The sequence below is a fragment of the Erpetoichthys calabaricus genome, chromosome 6 (genome assembly GCF_900747795.2).
Source record: "Erpetoichthys calabaricus chromosome 6, fErpCal1.3, whole genome shotgun sequence".
In the NCBI taxonomy this organism is placed as follows: Eukaryota; Metazoa; Chordata; class Cladistia; order Polypteriformes; family Polypteridae; genus Erpetoichthys; species Erpetoichthys calabaricus.
Window position 1 is genome coordinate 186,807,800 of NC_041399.2, and position 26,124 is coordinate 186,833,923.

Here is a 26,124-nt window from a genome sequence, read left to right on the forward strand (position 1 = left end):
TTAGCGACTATAGATTGGGGAAAGCCTGTTGAGGTGACTTTGATATACTGTATATAACGAAGATGTCCCTTGGGCATCTTTCATGCAAGATATACCAGGTACTGCCTACTGGGAGAGGTCCATGACATGTAATTACACAGCCTGTGTGCATTTGCAAACTTCTTGGGATGAGGTGCATTCTGCCCTTCCAAGTCTCCTATCACTGGTCGTTCAGTAGCACAAGCAGCATAAAAAAGAGAAGAAATGATTACAAGGAATAAGGTGAGTGCTGCCAGACAGAAATGTATATTAGATTATTGGATTCTGATTTTATTATCCTTAAAAGATGATATAGTAACAGTATTAAATTTTAAAGTCAGGAATTTGAGAGTCTCACATTGCAAATAACCCGTCATTTTAAATGCCTGATGACCTTTTTTTCTGTACTGGAATGTTTGACGAACATCTAGCTTATTATGAAAAAAAGGTTAAAGGTTACTTTCACACTGAAAAGAAAAGAACGTAAAGGACACGTTCCGGCTTTTCATCAGGTGTGCACCTGAAAAGGAAAAAGCAGGTAACATATATACGAGGGGAAACGGTACAAAGCCAGGGGAGATACAGTAAAAGTACAAAAAGCGAGAGTAGGTGAGAATAAGCTGCCATTGGTGAAGATGAAGAGACAGATTAAAAAATTAGTTGGTCATTAAGACCTGGAGAAATGTGTGATCCCAGTGTGAGAATTTCCTCTTTAAAGTGTCTTTGAAGCCCTGTCCCAAAACAGGGAGATCAGTTTGGCTATGGTCAAAGGATGTGTTCTACAATAGGCTCTGTAAGGTCTTTGATTTTAACAGCTCGAGTGTTCTCCCTGAAACGTTCCACTAGCATTCTTCTGGTTTTACTTATGTAGATGGCTAGACGCTTCCTACAAGAAATACTGTAAATAAGATTTTCAAATTGGCGGGAGGCTCATTATTTAATATTGAAAATACCAGAGGACCAGATACAAGGGTAACGTTGGTGAAATCATTTCAAGTGACACAGCAGCTCCTGTTATGGCTCAGAGCGCCTGGTAAAGAATGTGGGTCTCTATGAAATAAGCCGTGGATGAGAAGTTTACGTAGATTTTGTGGTCAACAGAAGAAGATCAAAGGAAGGTTAGAATAAAGGCTCCTGTGGAAGGATCAGTCATGACCATGCTTGATGACCTACCTGTGAAGACGTAGAGTGCTAGGGTGAAATGGCACCATTCTAGCTCTCATGGCAATGCCACCGATCTGGTGAAAAACTGCACTAACTCCATATTATTTTCACCCAAAAGTATAAACTAATCATCACACACAAACAATTGGGAGACAACATCAGGGCTCGTCTGCAGGTAAGGGGTCAAGGGTTGTCACTGTTACCTAATGCCTCTCCTTTCCTTTTGCCTTCAGAGCAGAAGATTAAAGGTGTGATAAAGAGTGATGTCACTTCCGGTTTCGATCAATTAAACCCACCTCTTCCTTCTGGGCCCCCCTACAAGAGTTTCCACCACCACATCCCTTCAGTCTATGACTTGCGTCTGAGAAGCAGTTATATGATGATTGTCATCATTTTTTCATCTGCCTTTCTTTCCCAAACTTTTTCAATCATCATTTAAGGCTCAAATACTTTATCTTACTTTTGCCTCTTTGTCTTACATAATGCATTAACCTAGGTTTTAAGGTAAAGACGACATTGCATTCCTTGCTGATCATGATGCCAGAGCATGGCAGTGTTTTAAAGGCTGGTCAGGTGTGCAAGTTCAGAATTTCATTGTAAGCTGTAAATCTGACAATAAGCCTGAAATTGAACTTAATTGTGTCTGCTGTGATGTTGAACCATATGCTATATTCTCACTGTGTGGTTCTGCATTACTGAGGCCAGCAACAATTTCTTGTCACACATGGGTGCATGGGAGGCAGCTTAAGGCCTCTGGTGATGCTAATTACCCACCGAATCAGGGGTTGACGCCGTACTCTAATGCCTTGTCTCTTCCTCCCTCTGCAGAATGGAAGATTGACGACCGTTCCACCACTGATGTCACTTCCATTGTCTGACCTCCTGGACCCGCCCCTTCCAGCCTGGAACTGATATGACCACACATTTGGCCATTTTGAATCAGTTCTATTTTGAGCTCTTGTCTACAACTTGTTGCATATATTTTTTTTTTGCTTATAATTTTTGCAGTTATACAGAGTTACCAGGGTGGTGCCCCTGCTCTTTGATGTTGTTTTGTCTACTCTTTAGAATGGCAATGTTCTCTTTATTATCAATAAATTGAATTGAACTAAATTGAAGTTAGGTTCTATCGGAGTTTGCATCCCGCTTCAGAAGCCAGGATGTCTACCATAATCACTCAGTAAAGAGAAACAGAGAGAATTAGAAAGTCCAAGTTCAAATATATTGCCAAATGTACAGTATATAATACAGTGAAAGTCTTACTTACATGTCTAACCAATGAGCAGCATGGTGTCATGTTCAGCAAGTATTACTAGACAAATGTGGAACTTACCTTGAAACCTCAAGATGATATGCTACAAATAAAACTGCCACTGTTCTTTTACAATTTTAACATCATACCATGCTTTTAAAATATTTCCACAGGGATAAACTTCTAAACTAAGACAAGTAATATGAAAAGGATTAGAAATGCTGACAACTTACAAACAACAAACAAGCTCATAAACACGAACTAAAACAGTGAAAAAAACACTTCTGAGCATTTTAAATAGTTATACTTGAAAAACCCAAGACATTTTTGTAAATATATCGAACATTCACTTTGCCTGTAAAAGTGAAGTGAATATTCATTATGCACTCGTTTACACTGGATGCACTGCTTCTCCTCAACATTCACAATTGTAGTACATACACTTGATAGTTTCATGGTATAGCCATCACATATGTCATTGCTATTTATTTTTGTCCTTTAAATAGTTTTGATTGAACTTAAAATCCATATACTAATCGTTCTCCGTTACATCATTTAAATGTGGCCAGAACATTCCAAAATATGTGTTAGATCAACAGGAAAACGTGTTCTGGGACAATGTGGTAAACGCCATCTTCTTTCTCATAACACCCATCTCATTTTAAGAATAAATTGCTGAGGGAAAATCGTCAAGGAAACTTGTAACTACTGTATGCAATGAAATCAGTAAGAGGAATGAGGGGATCTGCATCAATTGACCAAAATTGACCTCAGTCTTTTAAAAATTAAACAATGGCAGTAACACCATGCTTTACATTGTTTCAGTGGTGTATTTTGAAAACAAAATGGATAAAATATAGATACTGAAATAAAGTAGTAATCAATCATCCTTTATATTATACTGTGAAATTTAATGAATACATCACCACAAAATGCTATACAATGCAACAAACTGCAGCAATCACTTAAAATTCATTTTAAAAGAAATGTCTCTGAAACATTAATTTAAGGCACATCCATTCATTTTCTAAATCACCAACCATATATTGACACCAATTTAATTTACGACAACTCAAAATGCGTACTATTACTAGGTACTGTATTTACTATTAGAACATGAGAAAAATTTCATATGACACCTAATTTCTCCAAAATAACATCATGTTGAATTTTGAAGATACCAAAGTCTTACTCTCTACCACACTATTTTTTAATTTACTCCAAGTGTCTACAGTATTTGTGAGAAGAAAACATTTTTTAAGATTGTGTGAAATTTAACTTTAACAAGTTTTCAACTGTGTTCCTGTGTTCTTGGTAAACTCATTTTAAAGTAGCAGCCTGGATTAACTGTACCAGTTCCTTTCATAATTTTAAACACTTCAACCATATCATTTCTTAATCTCCATTTGCTTAAACCGAAAAGGTACAACTTCAAAATCAGCCTAGTTACTCTTTTCTGAACTTTTTCTATCACTGCAATGTCTTTTTGTAGTATGGAGACAAAAACTGCACACAATACTCCAGGTGAGGCTTCACCAGTGCATTATAAAACTTATGCATACCATCCTTTGACTTGTACTCTACAAACCTTGCTATGTAACTTAACATTCTGTTAGCCTTCTTGATTGCTTCTGTACAGTGTTCACTGTCTAGATGAAGACAGTGACCCTCCCTGCGTGGAGTTTGCATGTTCTCCCCGTGTCTGCGTGGGTTTCCTCTGGGCGCTCCGGTTTCCTCCCACAGTCCAAAGACATGCAGGTTAGGTTGATTGGCGATTCTAAATTGGCCCTAGTGTGTGCTTGGTGTGTGGGTGTGTTTGTGTGTGTCCTGCGGTGGGTTGGCACCCTGCCCAGGATTGGTTCCCTGCCTTGTGCCCTGTGTTGGCTGGGATTGGCTCCAGCAGACCCCCGTGACCCTGTGTTCGGATTCAGCGGGTTGGAAAATGGATGGATGAAGACAGTGACAGATCAACTGTGGCTCCTGGGTCCTTCTTATAAGGTGTACTTTCATGTTTTAGACCTCCCATTTTGTATTCAGATCTAACTTTTCTACATACTTTAGGCAGTACCCTACGTTTACTTGCATTACATCTACAGTATTCATGCTATAAGTAATATTAGAACTTTTTATCTCATTTGTGTAAAAATAAGATTATATGATTTATGAGTGAAGAATGCTACAGTATCTTATTAAAAAATGTTAAAACACAGCTCCCAAAAAGCTCTCTACATCTCATGGCAATAAAGAATGCCACCAATTTAATTTGTTTCTCAGACTTAGAAAGAAAATGGTATTCAGGCTCCTACATCCTTCAGACATTTTGTTTTGTACCATTCTATATATATATATATATATATATATATACCTTTCTTTAAAAGAAGTGTGTTCGCCTTGCACAGTGATTCTTCAGAATCACCAAGAACCATAAAAAGCTATAAGCAAGAAAGCAAAAGGTTGCTTGTCCATTAACTACATAAATATCAATAGCAGATATTTATGTACTTGAACACATAATAAATGTGGAGGAAATTAATACAATGTAAAATCATTCTTTCTGCACTTTTAAACTCATTGTAATTTTTATTTACACTGTTTTGCATTACGCAAAATACTCATTTCCATCAGTGTTTATGATAATTGTCTATACACAGAACTTATACAAAGTTGTACTTTCTAAGTCATATGGAGCACTGTCCTCAGTCTTGTGTGCCTCAGGTAACAATAAAGGTGGGAGAAAAAAGTGCGATTGTAAGAGCAAGGGATCGGTCCTCCTGCTGAAATAAATCCTTCTCCAGTTTAGTGAACACGCAATTCCATTCAACAGATAAAATGATCACTCGGAAGGTTGTCGGTTCGAATCCCGTAAATGCCAAAAAGGGACTCTGCTGTGTTGGGCCCTTAAGCAAGGCCCTTAACCTGCAATTGCTGAGTGCTTTGAGTAGTGAGAAAAGCGCTATATAAATGAAAAAAGAATTATTGAAAAAAAAAAGAAACGTGGTTTAAAAATGTCACACAGCTTTGTAATAAATTGACTATAAACTTGTTTTTTACTTGATGACTGAAACTGAAACCAATTAGTGACCAAAACAATACTACACAGCCTCCCTAAGGCATTATTAGGCTCTCTGTCCACGCTACTAAGTTTTCACTTAAAAATTATGTTTTTAAGCAAAAACAATCTAAGTCCATGCTAGGGTTTTTTACACTATTTATTAAAGTGTCTCTTTGCCCACACTAAAACAACCAATATCGCAAATGATGTAGACGTTTGCCAACACTGGAATTGAGCACATCAGCACAAAAAAGGTACGGTTAATGCCACAGGCACAGGATTTATCAGAAAATAGTAGCTCCCAGATAAATAATTTCTCTTTTGAGCATATATGCAAAATTCAAACTGTACAAAATGCAATTTAGATGCATAAAGGTAAATAACTTAACAAGCATCATGTAAAGCAACTCCGCCATATCTGCACACACATTTTGGAATGTGTTTTATTTTTCCATGAAGGGTGACTAATCAAGGAATGACACATTGTAATGAGCAGTATCCAATTGGGGAAGGGCTACATAACAAGAATAAACAAATCAGACTGCAATCACAGTCTATGAGATTTCAAAACTCTACATTTTCAGGGGTTAAAAAAGCTATGGTACTGTTTGTGAAAGGCAAAAACAGAGGAAGAAAGGGTTAGGTTTAGGTATTGGGATTTTCAGAATTGATATTTATAACGGCTTACCTTCCCAATCCGTTGTGTTCATGCACCATGTGCTGTTTGTTTTAGCAAAACAAAGAGTACAAGAATGTGGTTGACATAATTCTTTCAGAGCACTATAAATTATGTTCAGCTTTTTGAATGCTTTTACACCACATCTGACCACCCTGTACTAGTTTTTCATTAGTAGACATTGCTAATTATCAATTAATTAATTTCCTTTTACCAGTACACAGAGGCATTCTTGGCCTATGCTTCATATCTTACCTGGAGGATATCCTTGTTTGAAGATGCTCCTCCAGTTGCTAGGATGCGAGTTCCATGAACTAAAAGAAAAAAGAGAGCAAGGTTGTTATTTTGAAGTTTCTGTATTAAAACAATTATGTAATTATTAATCTCCTTGAAGTATTTCAAGCAGCCTCTTGTCAGCATGATATTTGCACAATAAAATCTTCATCGGATTTTGTTTGAGACAGTTATTTCATTAACAAAGTGACATTGCAAAAACTGTGCAAATCTACATATATAAAATAGCTTTTGTTTATTTTTAGCAAGACTATAAAATTAAGTTTCACTATTTGAATTTGACTGTGATTCAAAGACAAAATCTGACAATCAAATGTATAAGAATGGTTGTTTGACTTACTAAGTACTAATGTCAGCACTGTAAGTGGCACAGAAGACAGCACTACTGTCTCACAGACCCTGGATTAAGTCTCACACCTGGATGATACTCATGTGGAGTTTTACACTACTCCCTCAACCCCAAAGTCAAGCATGGTTAGGTTACCTGGTCATTCCAAATTGACTTAAATGTGAGTGTGGGTGTGAATGGACGGAGTCTAATCCCGGCCCACCTTAAATTCCTTTGCACCTCTCCATCAGCGTCTTTTGTCTTGCAAATGTGTCGATCAACACAAGCAACAAGTAGCTTTATGTGTGTTCTGTAACTATAGCAATCTATGTAAACACATCGTTAAAACAGAAATGATTTTCATGTGTTAGTAAAACATGAAATGCATGTGTTCCAAATAAAAATACATTATTTCCCCTCTAAAACTCCAGCACTTCACTCCAAGATAATCAAGGCTTGAGCTGGAAGAAGTTTTTGCCCTTTCTGTGGCGGTGGGGGGGATGGTATAGCAGGCATCTTGCTGCTTGTGCTTATCGAAACATTTACAAAACAAAAGACACTGATGGAGAGGCGCGAAGGGATTTAAGGTGGGCCGGAGTTTTTTTGTAGGTTTTGGTAATTCTAGTGTTAAGCAGGCCCTAGAATTTAAATTTCAATTTTGCACTACTTGAGACATGCTGCACAACATATATTTCAAATCGAGTTTTTGCACATCGCTTCCTGGATCAGTGTTTTCATGTTTTTGATTAGTTAGCTATATCAGAAATACTGAAGAAAATTCCCATCACTGCTTGAAAACATAGCTATTTCACAAATAGGTATTTGAGACAGATTTTTCTAACCCACTGTACTAACTGAGGTGTTGTACAGAGAAGAGGTCTCTGTGATTCTTTAAAATATTTCACGTGCACACTAGAAGCATTTTCCCATATGCTGAATGCTCCTATTCTTATTTGAATTTTATGGTCCTTATGTATTGCTATTGCATACTATGTTTTTTTTTATATCGATTGCAAGACACAAACAACAGCTGGTTTACTTTGTCATCAACGATAGTGCAAAATAACTACCATATGGTTGATTTTAATTTTCTCTTTTTATATTTTTCCTTCCTCCCATCAAAACATATTTTTTTCTCCCATCAATTTTTTTTTGTTTGATCAATTTTTTTTTACTGCAGTCATATTAATTCTTTTCACCCAGTCTATTTTTTTTCTCGCCCAAGACACTTAAAGGGCTCCTTAGAAGATTTGCTTTTATGAAAGATTATTTTTAAGTGCTGTTTGCCACAGTCATCAGAAAGCTGTACTTTTTACATGCATGTTTTTGGTGTACATCATCAGATATTGACTAATTATAGGAAGTCATTTGTCTGGAATTTAATTCCATACTGAACATGAATACCAACAAACACATTTTGCATATCAGTATCACAACCTGATTAATGTTAAAATACAAAAATAAAACAGTGTGTATAGACACCCTTGCTGTATACAGTACTTTATATATTTATCTTTAATGAACTGGGTTTTACTCTTCCTAAGAAAAACGCACGTTTTGGATTATTTATTTATTTAAGAGGACACAGCACTGCACTTTAGTCATTGTTTGGACACCTTTTGAAATAAAAAGCACTTAGCATCATTTTGCAACACTTTTGTTCTTATGTGTTGTCATTTAGGCGTTCATGACTATTAATGCCTGGGTTGATGATGAGGTAATGCCAGCTGTGAGCTACCTAAGAATCACATACTGTAGATTGACTGCCATTTAGCAGTATGTATCAGCTATGAAAAAGGTTTGATAAATATCACTTTGATAGGCGTGTACCGAAAGTCATATAAGACAACTAACAGAGGTCTAAAGAGGTCAAGCAGAGTCTGAATTACAAGGGCATTGATCACAAAATGCAGAATGTTATTTCATGTGTCTGAAGGAACAGTCTCAAAAATAATGACAGTATATACCAAACATGGGCAAACTGCATTGGCAAAGAGAAACAGCAGTTGAAATTCAACCAACAGGGATAGAAGCACATTATAGTGGATAAATGCCATAAAACTGCAGCCTCAAAAATGACCACATAATTGCATCTGCACCACAGTGGCCATTATTAACACAAACTGTACATTATGACCTGAATTTATGGAAAGGCTGCCTTTCAAAAACCATTTATATCTATGGTCAATTCTATATCTATGGTCAATAAAAGGTGTCATTTTGCTTGGCTTTTCTCTATGGTCAATTCACAAAGACATATAACCTGCAGTAAGAAGCACTAAAGTTGGATTACTGAGCAACAGAACAAAGTACTATAGTATAAAGAGTCATATTTTCCCCTGTTTCTGACATCTGGACAGATTTACATTTGGAGAAAGCCAATTTCTGTTGCCAACACTGTGGGCACCCACCCAGTGAGGACCATTATGATTACTCTAAATGTCATATAATGACCAAGGAATAAGCAGCCATTTTACAAGACCAATTGCATTGTCATGATATTCCCCTATTCCACGAATAAAATACCCCATTATACATATACTGATAAACTAAATCAGGACTGCACTAATGGACAACAGGATGCAATCAAATGCCTTCCATGACCTCCCCAGACACCAGATCAAAACATCATTAAACATTCATTAGATTTCTACTTCTTTCATCCTTTAAAGAACTGGAGGGTTTTCTTTCTGAAGAATGGTGCAAAATGCCACTACCAGGGACGGCCCAAGCCTTTATGGGGCCCTAAGCAGAACAATAATTGGGGGCCCCCCACTGCCTTGGCGCTGCCAAAACTACTATTGTCAATGCTTGATCATTCACACACCTACTATAAATTTCACGCACCCATTATCACTTTTATTAGTTGTTGCTATTGCTTACATTATACCAATGTCAACTGTGGTTTTTAATCTTAAAAGGTATTATACTCACCAAAGTGGTCTTGTGTTAATGTGCACTTGTGTGCAAAGTGAAGGTTTCCTAACCCAGTCCTCAGGCTCCCCTAGACAGTTCAACTTTTTGTTTCATCCTAACTCTCAGCACACCTGAACCAGCTGTTCAGTATTACTGATTTCTTGGTTCTGTTGTTAGAGGGGAGTTAGAATAGAGAAAAAAGTTGCACAGTCTCATGGGGGGCCTGAGGGCTGGGATGAAAATCTCTATTCAAAGAGATACAGTACTTTGAGTGCAGTACAGCAATAAGTTGTATAATGAATGTGGTGTGTTGAAAAGTAACCAAATAAACCAGTAGGCCATGCATTTAACTGTAAATATGTTAGACATTTTAGTTGCTTTTTATTAAATTTACAACATGTAAAAGTGCAGAACAACTTAAAAATAACTTATTTTAAAAATAAAAAATGCAACCCAAAACACAGACAACATTAAATAAATAAATACTTATGTAAGTAATGTCATAAAATAAAAAGATGAACCTGTAATAACAATACAATAACAGTTGAAGAATAAAATATAAAGCTGAATAATTATGAAAACTACGTACAGATGTGCAAGGAAATTAAATTTAAGGCATTTACTTCTTTTTTCATTTTTTCTTTTGATATTCTTATTTCTCCCTCTTACAATCTACCTCAGTATTATACTTTCACCTTAGAATCTCTCTTTTCTGGCTTTTCTGCAGGCAAAGTCATTTATGACATCATTATAAGAGATCTGAAGGCCAATGCTGTGGTTGATGCTATGGAACAAGAAGTTCTGCTGTGCGGCCCCTAACAGGAGCAGCCGAAAGAAGAAGAAGAAGCAAGTGATTATGGTGAAACGCTGAAATTCGTCATGAAACTTACCTTTATCTTGCTGTTTTTTCTCATCTTCTTTATTTTCCCTGCTCCAGAAGGATATGTCCTTTTTTGTGACATACTGTAACTTTTTTTGCAGCTTTTTGCTGCAGAGATGACTGTAACCTGATGTTAGTCAGACTGATCGATCGCATCCAACATAATGTCCTTTACAATGTGCATTCGTGACACCAGCTCACAGCAGCTTAACATAACATTCTGTTTTTGTGTCATTACTGTAGACATAATATATCACTAAATATGAATAAGTTTCCTTAAGTTCTACCTGTCATATTTCCCAGTTCTTTGTCATGTGGCCACACTGTTTCACTGCGGGGCCGTAACACGAAGTATAATTAATAAGATTTTGGATAAATCTCGTATGTTAAATCTGAGCAACACAGATCCATGCCAGAATACAACATGTCAAGATTTATACATCACACTTTATGTCTGACACCATGCAGCATTACATATATTTTAAATTTAAAATGCAACGACTTTTCCAGTAAATTCCCAGGTAAATTGCAATAAATAGACATAGGAGAGTAGCTTTTATCTGTGCCCTCCAAACTATTTCCTCATTTTAATAACATGATGGGTGCCCTGTAATCCTGGCAAACGGGAGACTCGAGAAGTGCCCTACCTGTGATACAGTTAGATTGCTGATTGAAGTTGTTTTTTGGTAAGACTGACAATTTGTTGAAAACGACTTGGCAGAGTTGCCATGAAAGATGACATAACACATTGGAATATTTTTTTCCAGCTCAAAGAAGAAAACGAAGGATGTTGTTTTTAGTTGGACTTGGAAAGATACTGTCATGCGGGGCCGGTTACGTCAAATGCTTTTACTGATATGTGTGGACTGTATAAATTTGAGCACAAATTTAATAAAAATAATGTTAACATACACTGAATTTTAACATTACAGTATTCAGCTAAATTTCTGCAGGATAACACATGAACTTTATCAAAATATAACGATATAATCTATTAAAAAAGTGCAATTCATAATTCACGACAATACCACAATAGTGCAAAATGTGATGTGGTGTGATGTGGAAATTAGCAGGGCCTCTTCTAGAAAACGTACCCAAATTGCAAGTATACTCTGAGTCTTGATATGCAGGATGTCATAGTCATAACTCACGTTGATGTCATGTCAACCGGTTATCATTAGTGATACATGTCTTTGTGCATTAATATTCGGACATGTTTATGGCCTACAAATAAAATGTGAGCTTCAGTGTTTTGACAGGAAGTGTGAAATTAACGTGGAGGTATCATCATGAAATCTCTTCTTGGTTTCCAGGTTCAGAGACGAAAATCCACTTTTCTTGCCTTCCGATTGGAAAAGTTGTTTATGAAATCTTCGTAGACTAATCTGGATACAATGTCTTTTTCTATAGATATGAGAAGCCAACCCAGCGACTAATGGGCTATACCTATTTTAGGAAGGGATTATACTGGCGACCCTTTTCGGGCGATGAAGGTGGACTATGGAATGTTTTCAAAGATGTACATGTATGGAAGTTGACCTTGAAAGAGGGATTTTAAAAGGGTTCATCTTAGAAGCATCTCAAATATATATATATATATATATATATATATATATATATATATATATATATATATATATATATATATATATACTGGGGAATATAACTTGACAAATCCACTCGAACGGGACACACTGACCTCAAAAGCAGGGCCCCCTTAGGTGCGGGGCCTGGGACGGTTGCCCCACTTGCCACTCCCAAACACTGCTGAATAAATTGTCTGTGTTCCTTGAAATTTACTGCTGCTTCTTTTCATAAAAAAAGTTCTTGTTTGGGACATTTCAAGCTTTCTTGAGAGCCCTCTGGTGGCCTCAGGGACCCTAAGCAGTCATTTTAGTTCGCTTATGCCTCTGGCCACTACACGCTGTTCAGAACTTGTAGGATAGCACTTCAAGAAGGATTGAAGGTTTACTAAAGGCAAAGGGTGTACTTACTACTTATTAGGCATATACTTGATATTAATATTTGTTAGGTATTTCTGTTCTTTTGTGGTGTAACAGGAGTTCTGTAATGGTTCATGTATTAGGACTGACTATATTTTTAATTCATAACTCTTACTTGTAACATAATTGTCAACTCCCCAAAAACATTTACTCGCTGTTATACTGCTCAGAATTTTTGTATTACCCCTGTTTTCCTGTTGATATTTACAGAGAAGTTACCCATGATTACTCAAAAGTAAATTCCATGAACATGAAGGTATATAACATAGAGAATTGCATTAAGCTCCTTCATTTCCTTTATTTTTATTATGCCTCATTGTCAAAATATGGAAATTTCTACAGAAATTTGCACTTGATTAAATGCTTGCTAAATTAAATTAGGTTAAAATATCAAAGTATTGCCTCAGAATATCAAAGTTTACAGAATCAAGACAGAATGCATTTTTTTCGTGCAAAATCATGTAATAAATATTGTATAAATGCAACTTAATATTTCCAGACAGCATTCAGAAGAGCCATCGAGTTGTTGTACTTCATGAATTGCAGAAACAAAATAAAGAAAGAAAGACCTTTTGTAGGATTTCAGATTCACATGGAATGAACTGGAATGCAACATTTTGCCTGATGACACTTGCTCTCCATCAGCCTCATTCCTTTCTCAAAGGAAGAACAACTCGTTTATGTAGAAATTTATTCTATTCATTCTCTTTGAATTATTTAAAGACAAAAAATGCACTTACACTCAGACATTTGCCAGGAACGCTCATTTAAAAATGATAAGTAAGGACAGACTGAGACAGTGCATTGAACATTGTAAAACTGAGTCATGCTAACATGAAAAGAAAAACTACTTTAATTAAAGTTACATAACTCATAATGTATGGTTTGAATAGTAGGATCTACTAATACAGTATATAAACTTTTAAATTAAGATATAAAGCAGCATTTACTTATATAGAGGCAGTGAAGATTGACAGAAAAGCAATTAAATGTTATCAATGAGTCAACTGTGGTGCAGAAATTTCAAGAACTGTATACAGTATCAATATAAAGCTTATGCTCAGATTCCCTCTGAAATGTATGTGGGAAATTATCTAGGTGCTGTTATGTCAAGCAGTAAAATGTGAAGTGGGCTACATAAACACAAAAAATAATAAAGACTTTTTTTGTTACACGTTTTACCCTTAGCTCAAACTATTAGTTTATTTAATGGGGTCTCCTATCACTTTTATGCTGATGACATTTAGCTTTATTGCTCTTTCAAGCCTCACCAATTACACAAACTAGCAACCCTGGCTGACTGTCTGTTGGAAGTGAAAAATCTGCCAGTTACTTACAATTAAATCCACAGGTCTTGATCTTTGCCCCTCCTGATTTGCCTCCTGTCATTAGTCAAATGATTGTGAAGATATCTACTTCCACACAAACATGTTTTTGTTACCTGGATATCATTTTTAATCAGTCTCTCACTTGTCATGCCCATGTCATGTCTCTCGGTTGTTGTTTCTTCCATCTGAGAAACCTTTCTAGGCTTTGAACTAGGGTCACTAAAACAAAGATGAAAAATACTTGTCCTTGCTTTTATCTCATGTTGCCTATATTATTGTAATTCATTGTTTACATGTTTGAGTAAATCTGCCTTGAACTGTCAGCAAACTGTAGAAAATGCAGCTGCCTGGCTTTTAACTAGATCCAACTGGGAGTCTCATATTACACTGATTTTATCATCTCTCCATTTGCTGCCAGTTGAATTTAGAATTCAATTTAAAGTCCTGGTTCTTACTTATAAAGCCCTCCATGACCATGCCCCCCAGGACATTAGTGATCTTGTGCATCATTACACTGGCAAAAAATCTAAAATGCTGGTCAAACTGTAAGATGTGGAAAACAGTGCCTCCTTTCTGTACCATGCACAAGACTGAAGCTATGTGGTGAATTTGCTTCTCAGTCTGTTGTGCCACCCCCAAAACTCCCCCTGGGGTCCTGTGTCAGGGTCATTTCATTCAAAGGTTATCTTAAGACATACTTGTTTAGACAAGCCTTTAGGTAGTGAGTGATTCTAAAATTCATATTGTTCTATTGCTTATTTATTCTGTGTATTTTTATTGTCCACTTATTGTCCCCTGTTTTTTCTATAGATGTGTTTATTTATGTAACTGTAAAGTGCTTTGTGGACTTTATCTGTGAAAGGCGATTTATAAAAAATGTTTTACTTACTTTACTTGTTATTATTATTAGGCATTATTCTCAATTGTACCTTAAAATTTGAGGCGCAGATTCATAATATTACTTGGTCTGTATATTTACATCTACGTAATATATCAGCCGTTTACGCGCATCTCTTTCAGCTACCAGCACTGCTATTCTTGTTCATACTCTGGTTACATCTCGTATTGATTGTTATAATTTTATCCTTTCTGGTCTTCCTCACAAACTCCTTTCCAAACGTCATTTGGTTCAGATTGCTGCAGCTCATATTATTTCCAGAACCCCTGCTATTGAACACATTACTCTTGTCCTTCAGCATCTTCACTGACTCCCTGTTAAATATTGCATTGATTTGAAGATTCTGCTTATTACTTATAAGACCCTTCATAATCTGGAACCTTCTTATCTTTCTGATCCTTCCTTCCCGTATCCTTTGGTATTCCTCCTCTATCAATCTTATTATACCCCTTGCTTGCTTGACTTCCAAGAGATTTAGAAATTTCAGTCGAGCGGCCCCTCACCTCTGGAACTCTGCTCCACAAGATATTCGTAACATCGACTCTCTTCCTACCTTTATATCTCGCATTTAAATGCATCTTTTTAAGCTGGCTTATTTTGTCTGAAATAAATTTTAGTTGATAAATTTATATTCAGTTTTATTATTGTATTTATTTTGGTTTTATTGCACTGTAATATTCTATTAATTTTATATCGTAACTGTTGTTATTAATGTGTTCTGTAAGGTGTCCATGTGTGCCTTGAAAAGTGTCTACAAATAAAATAAATTATTATTATTGTTACTTACTTATGTTTATCAACTGTTCATATACAAGTTTTAGTTAAAATTGAAGAGAATTAAAACAAATCCACAAGAGCCAAAGTATGACCTTGAGCATATACAACCTGAATTCGAGCTCACCTTAAAAACAGATTTGATGTGTTGTACACAAACAATTAAAGACCAGAAGAGTTACAAAATGACATCAAGGACATCCTGCATGAAGAAAGCAAAAACATGTTTTTACACTAATCTCCTGTATAACCAGAGAAGCAGAAGTTTTACTTCCTACATTAAAGTCTATTTTTATAATTAAACTATAGACCAAAGGTGTTAACTGTTCATTTGTTATTAACGAAATGAAATTCTAGAGATTTATTGTTCAGTGATCATAAAATACTAAAATAAATAACATTTCCTTAAAATACATCCTTTAACTAATAAAATATGTACAAAAGTATTTATCCATAATACAGTACATATTGCATAAAAGTAAATAAAATGCTTTTCACAATTACAAGGTGTCATATTGTTTAGTTTTGTCTGTAATGTACCAGTCTGAAACAAGCCTTAATTAAAAACAGTAGTTTTTGCCATTTCTCTATCTCTAGATACAGTAATCCCTCCTCCATCGCGGGGGTTGCGTTCCAGAGCCACCCGTGAAATAAGAAAATCCGCGAAGTAGAAACCATATGTTTATATGGTTATTTTTATATTGTCATGCTTGGGTCACAGATTTGCACAGAAATACAGGAGGTTGTAGAGAGACAGGAACGTTATTCAAACACTGCAAACAAACATTTGTCGCTTTTTCAAAAGTTTAAACTGTGCTCCATGACAAGACAGAGATGACAGTTCAGTCTCACAATTAAAAGAATGCAAACATATCTTCCTCTTCAAAGGAGCAAACAAATCAATAGGGCTGTTTGGCTTTTAAGTATGCGAAGCACCGCGGCACAAAGCTGTTGAAGGTGGCAGCTCACACCCCCTCCGTCAGGAGCAGGGAGAAGGAGATAGAGAGAGACAGATAAAAAAATCAATACGTGCCCTTCGTGCTTTTAAGTATGCGAAGCACCGTGCAGCACGTCGCTTCACGAAGCAGCTGCACAGAAGGTAGCCAACGTGAAGATAATCTTTCAGCATTTTTTGACAAGCGTCCGTATCGTCTAGGTGTGCGAACAGCCCCCCTGCTCAATCCCCCTACGTCAGGATCAGAAAAAGTCAGCACAAGAGAGAGAGAGAAAGTAAGTTGGGTAGCTTCTCAGCCATCTGCCAATAGCGTCCCTTGTATGAAATCAACTGGGCAAACCAACTGAGGAAGCATGTACCAGAAACTAAAAGACCCATTGTCCGCAGAAATCCGCGAACCAGCAAAAAATCCGCGATATATATTTAAATATGCTTACATATAACATCCGCGATAGAGTGAAGCCGCAAAAGGCGAAGCGCGATATAGCGAGGGATCACTGTATCTAAAATCCAACGTCTGCCTGTCTTTCTGTCTGCTTTTCCTAAGAGAACTAGTTAATGGAGTTAGATCGGGTTTTTTAAAATAATTTGCTTGATTTTGAGACTTCTCTTATTGTGCTATCATATTTCGCTTACAGGAGCGATATATTTCTGCTAATCTGAGACAGAGGCTGCGGGCCGAGGGGAGGAAGAAGCGTGACGTCAGGAGTGGGGAGCCGGGCAGGGTCCTCCTCACTCACGTGCCAGCCTCCGTTTGCTCCAAATTATATATATATATTCTCATAATCAACTAATTAATATTGGCAATTAAGCACTACTTAGTTGTAAATATACATGCATTATAAAATCTTATATATAATTCGCCAGCCTACTCACTCACTCACTCACGTCTGTCCGAAGCCGAATGCGCAGTCGCCTTCTGCACAGCTGCCCGAAAAACCTTACGAGACCAACATCGCAGCAGGCGGCGGACTTACGGCCGAGAAAATGAAAAGAGAAAGGCGACTTCGATTAAAGCTCTAGAGGCCTGAAAGGCGATTTCCACTACAGCTCGAGGCCTAATTACGCATTCATTCAATACACCTATATCAGGTTTGTGGTGCTTATACTTACTACTATTCCATATTGTACTGGAACATTCATCATTCAATATTATACTATAGGCCTGGAACATTCATCAACTAACAGTATAAGCCTGTACAGTAATGAGTAAAGCAGACTACAATCATTACAAAACAACTTCTTCGTTACTTATCATTTGTTCTTCATACACTGGCTGATACAAACTCATGCCCGTTTCATCTTACATTTTCGAAACGGGCTCTTTGTCTAGTATATACATAATTTTACATCATTAATTGCACTACAGCTTTTTGCTGTTAAAATATACATTTACTATATTTATACGGGTGTGTATTTTTTTTCTTCAGTGTATCAACTAGACATTTGTAATTCTTGAGGTGTAATTATAAAATACGGATTACCATTTTAATTATGTAGTACTTGTTTCTTACCAAAACTTATGCTGTATGACACACAGCAACAAATAATAATCTTAGTACAAATATTTTTAAAATGCGTTATTGTTTACTAAGCAGCAATTTCAAATTTGTCTTTGTCTTTTCTTTTTCCAATTAAAAGTGTTAGCTGCATTTTAAACAAGCAGGCTATCCAAACTCAAGCTGTGTCCATTTTAATTTACAGGACAAAGTAAAGGTATGAATTCCTTAAAGTAGTTTTTCTTGCAGTTTCTCTAGTTGCATAGGATGACTTCTCCGAATTCTTTTTTATACAGTTTATTACTCCATTTTGTTTAACGTAAATATACCAATCACCTCTCATTGACTCAACTACCGTAATACTTTGCGTAAGGAGCAGTGCAACTAAATTACCATAGAGCTTAGAAAAGCAGGGGCTGAAAATATCGGTTTTTGTTATCGGCCTTTTTGCTGATCACTGATCGCGTCTTTTTCTAGTGAAAATCGGCTGATTTTGATTGGAGACTGATTGATCGGAGCATATCTGCTTTGGGCACATATGTAGGATGGGATAGGACAAGTTAATCAAAATGATGATAGAGAGAAAAAAAATTGGAATCAGCAGATAGTTTGCTTGCATTTCTTGCAGCAAACTTTCAAGCAATCCACCTTTGTGGATGTGTTGTGGCTTCCTTCATAGGGCAGCAGCAGTTTTTTTCTCATAGAGGTAGAGCCTTTCTTTGGCCTGGAAGCTACTGTCAATAAAGTCTTGGAGCTGGACGCCAAGCCAAACACTGTCTCAGTGATTGGGCCCAGTGTGAGATGACTGAGAAGTAGCCATTGCTTCAAGAAGGAAACTTCAGAGCCTAAATTCCTGTGCCAGAAACAGTAACACTTTACCCTATGAAGTTGCAGAGGGCACAGCAAAGAGCCTAACAGTGGGCTGAGGAAGGCACCATCACATCACACCACGAATAAAGGACCATGTAGCAAAAACTAAGAATGCACTCTAACACAAGAAGAGTCTTTCGCTTGAACCCAGAGCAACAACACTCCACTCCACACAGCATTGGACATCATCCTTAAAGGCTTGGTAAACTAAAACTGTTTATTTGTGCCAAGCTAAATTAAAACTCTAAAGAGCCTATAAATAGTCTGTGTCGTATGTTTATCTGTCTCGTCTGATTTGTGTCCTGTCTTTTACATTGATATATATGCAGTCTTCATATTTTATAATCCTTGTGGTTATCAATAAATTGTATTCATTTATTTATTTATTAAGTGTGCTCGACATACAGTAATTCTAATGGCTAAAAAACACCCCCTACACAAAAAGGAAAGGAAAATATAGTAGGAGCCTTTCCAAATTATTTAATTAATAAGTGGCATTGCCAAAAGCAAAACTAGTCATTACTTAAATGATGAATATCAATCAGTCAATCAATTCTTCTTATCACATCGTACATATTTTCCTACAGTCTTCTTTTTCTTCTTCTTTCGGCTGCTCCAGTTAGGGGTCGCCACAGTGGATCATCTTCTTCCATATCTTTCTGTCCTCTGCCTCTTGCTCTGTTACACCCATCACCTGCATGTCCTCTCTCACCACATCCATAAACCTTTTCTTAGGCCTTCCTCTTTTCCTCTTGCCTGGCACCTCTATCCTTAGCATCCTTCTCCCAATATACCCAGCATCTCTCTTCTAAACATGTCCAAACCAACGCAATCTCGCCTCTCTGACTTTGTCCCCCAACCATCCAACTTGAACTGACCCTCTAGTGTACTCATTTCTAATCCTATCCATCCTTGTCACACCCAATGCAAATCTTAGCATCTTTAAATCTGCTACCTCCATTTCTGTCTCCTGCCTTCTGGTCAGTGCCACCATCTCCAACCCATATAACACAGCTGCTCACACTACTGTCCTGTAGACCTTCCCTTTCACTCTTGCTGTTAAGCGTTTGTCACAAATTCCTCCTGAAAAGGAAAAATAGAAGCTGAGATTGTACTTTACTGTATAAATGCAGGGGTTTAAATTTGGAAAACTGGGCAGAATATCTTCATTGTAGGTTTTATGAGCTTTTATGGTTTGAACATATAGTTGTGTTTATCTTCACTCTGCAAAGAAGGCAACATTTATGTGTAACATGCACCTGCAACAAAGACAACCAGCACTAAACCCCTCAATAGCTAACAAGTTCACACAGACACAAAAAGCTGGAAAAAGCAAGAGAATATAAAGGTAAAAAACCAGATCTCTCTCTCACGTAACCTCTGTGATGCTGCAATTTAACAAAGAAAAGTCTTTTTTTAACTGGTAACTTTGGAATGCTGCCTGGTATAATATTTACTGGGGAAATTGTAAGCTGCATTCATCAACAACAAATAAAGCAAAATGTAGGTGATACAGTTTGTTATCAAATAAAGATATCACATTCAAACACTTGAGGCACTAGACATGATGAAAAGAATCAGCAGCTAGGCTTCACTTCCCATGTTCTGAGCAATGAGTCTTATATGTCAGTTTAACATAAATTCTACACCTCAGATTTACTAAGCTACAGCGCACCAAAGAACCAGCTATTTGCTTTAGGTGGTAAAAAGCCCTCTAGACAGAAATGTTATCATATACAATGTCCATAAAAAAGTATTCACATTCTAATCTTATAAAACATTGAATCCTAATGGATTTTCTTTAGATTTTTGTTTTGACATCGATCAACAGACAAAGACTCTTTAATGTCAAAGTGAAAACACATCTCTGCAAAGTGATCTAAATTAATTATCCATCCATTTTCCAACCCGCCGAATCCGAACACAGGGTCACGGGGGTCTGCTGGAGCCAATCCCAGCCAACACAGGGCACAAGGCAGGGAACAATCCTGGGCAGGGTGCCAACCCACCGCAGCTAAATTAATTAATAACTTCAAATTAATTTCTTGTTTGGTTAGTGTTTTTGTTGTTATTATGTTCATAAGATTTTACGTAATCTTTGAAATCACTTCAGGTTCTTGTTCGGTCCTAACTCTATGGTACAAAAAAAAACAAAAAAAACGCATACGATATACCATTTGACGTGTTTTCATGTGTAATTATGCAAAACATCAAGCTATGTCTGTCCATTTTTGGACCATACTTTGTCAAGGAAATTACACTTTAATGATAATGAGTAAACCAATAGGTGTCTTCAACAAAAATAGTCAGAGGAACTTTAAGTTGTGCAAGCCACATCAACCAAACCCAACAGCTCATCCCCTAATGGGATAAGAGGGGTCAAAGTAATAAAAAATGGAGATCAGTAATATAATCCTGTGGAGTGTCATTTTAGGCACATTTCATTGGAGATGAAGAAAAGGAAGAGAGTGAGGGCAGAGCCAAGGATTAAATGGTGGAAGTTGAAAAAGGAAGACTGCAAGGTTGAGTTTAGGGAGAAATTGAGACAGGCACTGGGTGGTAGTGAAGAGTTACCAGACCGTTGGGCAACTACAGCAGATGTGGTAAGGGTGACAGCAAGAAGGGTGCTTAGTGTGACATCTGGACAGAGGAAGGAGGAAAAGGAAACCTGGTGGTGGAATAAAGAAATACAGGAGAGTATACAGAGGAAGAGGATGGCAAAGAAGAAGAAGTGGGATAGTCAGAGAGATGCAGAAAGTAAACAAGAGTACAAGGAGATAAGGCGCAAAGTGAAGATAGAGGTTGCGAAGGCTAAAGAAAAGGCGTATGATGAGTTGTATGAAAGGTTGGACACTAAGGAAGGAGAAAAGGACCTGTACCGATTGGCTAGACAGAGGGACCGAGCTGGGAAAGATGTGCAGCAGGTTAGGGTGATAAAGGATAAAGATGGAAATGTACTCACAAGCAAGGAGAGTGTGTTGAGCAGATGGAAAGAGCACTTTGAGAGTCTGATGAATGAAGAGAATGAGAGAGAGAAGAGGTTGGATGATGTGGAGACAGTGAATCAGGAAGTGCAACAGATTAGCAAGGAGGAAGTAAGGACAGCTATGAAGAGGATGAAAAATGGAAAGGCCGTTGGTCTAGATTACATACCTGTGGAAGCATGGAGGTGTTTAGGAGAGATGGCAATTTTTAACCAGATTGTTTAATGGAATCTTGGAAAGGGAGAGGAAGCCTGAGGAGTGAAGAAGTGTACTGGTGCCGATATGTAAGAATAAGGTGGATGTGCAGGACTGCAGTAACTACAGGGGGATAAACTTGATGAGCCACAACATGAAGTTATGGGAAAGAGTAGTGGAAGCTAGGTTAACGAGTGAGGTGATGATTAGTGAGCAGCAGTATGGTTTCATGCCAAGAAAGAGCACCACAGATGCAATGTTTGCTCTGAGGATGTTGATGGAGAAGTTTAGAGAAGGCCAGAAGGAGTTGCATTGCGGACCTGGAGAAAGCATATGACAGGGTACCTTGAGAGGAGCTGTGGTATTGTATGAGGAAGTCGAGAGTGGCAGAGAAGTATGTAAGAGTTGTACAGGATATGTACGAGGGAAGTGTGACAGTGATGAGGTCCACAATGTGGAGTTGGGATTTCCTCAGGGATCATCTCTGACTCCTTTCTTATTTGCAATAGTGACGGACAGGTTGACAGAGAAGATTAGACAGGAGTCCCCGTGGACTATGATGTTTACTGATGACATTGTGATCTGTAGCGATAGTAGGGAGCAAGTTGTGGAGACCCTGGAGAGGTGGAGATATGCTCTAGAGAGGAGAGGAATGAAAGTCAGTAGGAACAAGACAGAATACATGTGTGTAAATGAGAGGGAGGTCAGTGGAATGGTGAGGATGCAAGGAGTAGAGTTGGCGAAGGTGGATGAGTTTAAATACTTGGGATCAACAGTACAGAGTAATGGGGATTGTGGAAGACAGGTGAAAAAGAGAGTGCAGGCAGGGTGGAATGGGTGGAGAAGAGTGTCAGGAGTAATTTATGACAGACGGGTATCAGCGAGAGTGAAAGGGAAGGTCTACAGGACGGTAATGAGACCAGCTATGTTATATGGGTTGGAGACGGTGGCACTGGTGGATTTTCTGGAATCTTGTGACCTTTTCGTGTTTTTTAACATTTCGTCTGGATTTTGTACTGGGGCTATGTTTACTTTTGGGATTGCATTCTGAGACTTTGTCCTCCTTGGTGCTTACTTTGTGGCACAGAACATGTTTTATAAAATTAAATCTTTTAATTAATAAAAATATGTTATGTTTTTCCTATTTGTAACTAGCCAGGGTTTCATGGCTCCTCCCTCTAGTGGGCATTTTCAGCCACTGTTGGGACTTTTGTGCGGACATGCAGGTGATGGGTGTAATAGAACAAGATACAGTAAAGTGTGCTGAAAGTGAAGGCATCTGAAAAATTTTAGAATTCACTGTAGGTCTCAGAATACAACTATGTTATTTTTTTAAAGCTACAGTAGCATATTTTATTATAGTTTGTCATTATAATACTTGTAACTGATGCTTAATATTTCATGTTAAACTTATGCTGAATGGTTTCTGAGTAGTTAAAATCTATTAGTAATAAAAACATGCCACATTTTATAGTATTTGCTTCAATTTTCCAACCTGTCATTTAGCACAGTTAATATACTTCATATTCATGGATCTGATTGCAGTTTCTCGTACAAACATACTATTTATTTCAAAAGCAGGAAGAACAGAATACTGCTCAGTCCTGAGTAGTGTTTTAGCAGTACTATACATGAAACTATACAATATCTTTCTGGCAGTGACTCAACGCTTGCTTTGTTTTGTATAATTGCTAGCCGTCCCCTGCGGCGCCACCCATGTAATAGTGAAACAGGACAAACTTTAAAAATCAATAAACAAATAGGTATTGCTAGCTAAGTGGAAGCAAGGTACACTCCAAAACACAGAGGTACACCGACTCGAATGGAGGCTGGCACGTAAGTGAGGAGGGCCCTGCCCGGCTGCCCAATCCTGACGTCAAACTTCCCCTTCCCCTGCAGCCTCTGTCTTAGATTAGCACAAATATATTGCTCCTGCAAGCGAACTATGATACTTAGTTAGATGAGAGAAGTTGCAAAATCATCTGGAATGTTCAAGCAAATTATAGAAAAAAAAATATTTAAATCCCTTAAGTAGTTCTCTTGTTTGCTAGCTAAGCGGAGGTAAGGTACACGCCCCGAGGCTGACGCGTGAGTTCGGGAGGGCCCACTTCCCTCGGCCCGCAGCCTCTCTCTCGGTACCTCAAGCTAAATATGATTCTTTGCGTGATGAGAGAAGTTGCAAAATCAACCGGAATGTTCAAGCAAATTATTGAAAAAAAAATCTAAATCTGTTAAGTAGTTCTCTCATGAAAAGCAAACAGACATACAAAAATAAATAAAGTATTGAATTAAAATTTAAACTTGCTTCAGTTGGACTTTTCTATTAAGAAAATTATGTGTGTAAGAAACAAGGCAGTGATATGGAGTGAGGGGCTGCCTCAATGTATTGAAGACACAATTGAAAACGGTTGAAATTGAAACAATTGAACTCTGCTCTGTGACTGTTTAACTGAATGAAGAAGAAAAAAAACGTTTCTCTGTGATCTTTCATATTGTTGGTTGATTTGTTGTTACATTGAGCTTAATTGCTTTATCGATTGTTAATCTATGATTGTAAATGTATTAGTTATTACATTCTTCAACTTTCATCACCTGTTCTGTTATACTTGCTGAACAAACAGGCCCTAGCTTAATGTTACTTGATTGTGTTTACCTCTTTTGTAAGTCGCTTTGGATAAAAGCACCTGCCAAGCTTATAAAGAGTCATTTAACTTTATAAATGGTATTTGGACTCTGGCCCAGCTGCTGTAGATGCCATGTAAGCAAAGACTACAATGGCAAACTTAGAAGATATGTAGACCTTTTGTGGGCCAAGTTAACATCATAAATTACTGAACTAATTAACCCATCTCAGCAACGAAAATCATTAATTGTACCTTAATGGTAGAAAAGCATACAACAAAGAATTTTAGTGCTGAAGTCAGGCATGTTGTAGTATGGTAAGCCAATCTTCATTTCATGGCATGACAAATGCACTCAGTTTCTCCTGACTCATTATACCAAGAAAGAAAACACTTTTTCTCTACTTTTGGCATATATAATTATCTTACAGTCAGAAATTACAATCATTGACTCTCATCCCAATTCATCTTCCTGTGACATACAATACAATGAATCTAAAAGCAAACAGACCACACTATTAATTTTGTTGTATTCTTTAATAGCCTGAGAGGAGTCAGTGACTGATCGACAGGATGCTACGTCTTCTGTTACATTCCATTTCAGAAAAGTTTTGATTACGATAAAATGCTAAGCTAAATGAGTTATTTTGGAAGATATTTCTAGAGTTATTACTAAACGTCAACAGTGAAAATAAATTTAATAAAAATAACTCCTAGTAGAGCCAGCTTCTGTAGCCGAGCATTGGACTGCCAAGGTCCCTGCCTTCGGCCACCACCCAACTCACACTGCACCCGACCTCCTTGGCCCTTCCCATAGGTGGTGAGCCCATGGGAAGAGGGACCCACATTGCCTCTTAGGGTTGTGCCTGGCTGAGCCCCATGGGTGCGGGCCCGGCCACCAGGCGCTTGCCATCGAGCCCCACCTCCAGGCCTGGCTCCAGAGGGGGCCCCCGGTGACCCACGTCCGGGCGAGGGAAAACGCCGTCCAAAGTTTTCATTCATCATAGAAGGTTTGTTGAACCGCTCTTTGTCTCATCCCTCACCTAGGACCAGTTTGCCTTAGGTGGCCCTAAAAGGGGCATAAAGCCCTGGACAACAGAGCTCCTAGGATCATTGGGACACACAAACCCCTCCACCACGATAAGGTGGTGGTTCAAGGAGGTCATGAGCTATGGGTAGTGACCGAAAGAACGAGATCGCGAATACAAGCAGCTGAAATGAGTTTCCTCTGCAGGGTGTCTGGGCTTTCCCTTAAAGATAGGGTGAGAAGCTCAGTCATCCGGGCGGGGCTCAGAGTAGAACCGCTGCTCCTCCGCATCGAGAGGAGTCAGATGAGGTGGCTCGGGCATCTGATCAGGATGCCTCCTGGACGCCTCCCTGGTGAGGTTTTCTGGGCACGTCTAACCAGGAGGAGGCC

The 26,124-nt window shown here is 37.8% G+C and overlaps 1 protein-coding gene across 3 annotated transcripts in view; it reads right to left on the reverse strand.

Annotated features, from left to right (window-relative positions):
• Positions 1 to 26,124, reverse strand: part of xylb (xylulokinase homolog (H. influenzae)) — a 353,065-nt gene that overhangs the window by 99,787 nt on the left and 227,154 nt on the right. For 2 of the 3 annotated variants that reach the window (XR_007935308.1, XM_028804172.2), the window contains exon 16: positions 6,418 to 6,476. Coding sequence is in view for 2 of the 3 variants with exons in the window: in XM_028804172.2 (XP_028660005.1) it covers positions 6,418 to 6,476 (59 nt within the window). In the remaining variant the exon portion in view is untranslated. Of the gene's footprint in view, positions 1 to 5,989; positions 6,170 to 6,417; positions 6,477 to 26,124 lie in introns of those variants that run through there. The other variant, XM_051929119.1, reaches the window with a different exon arrangement.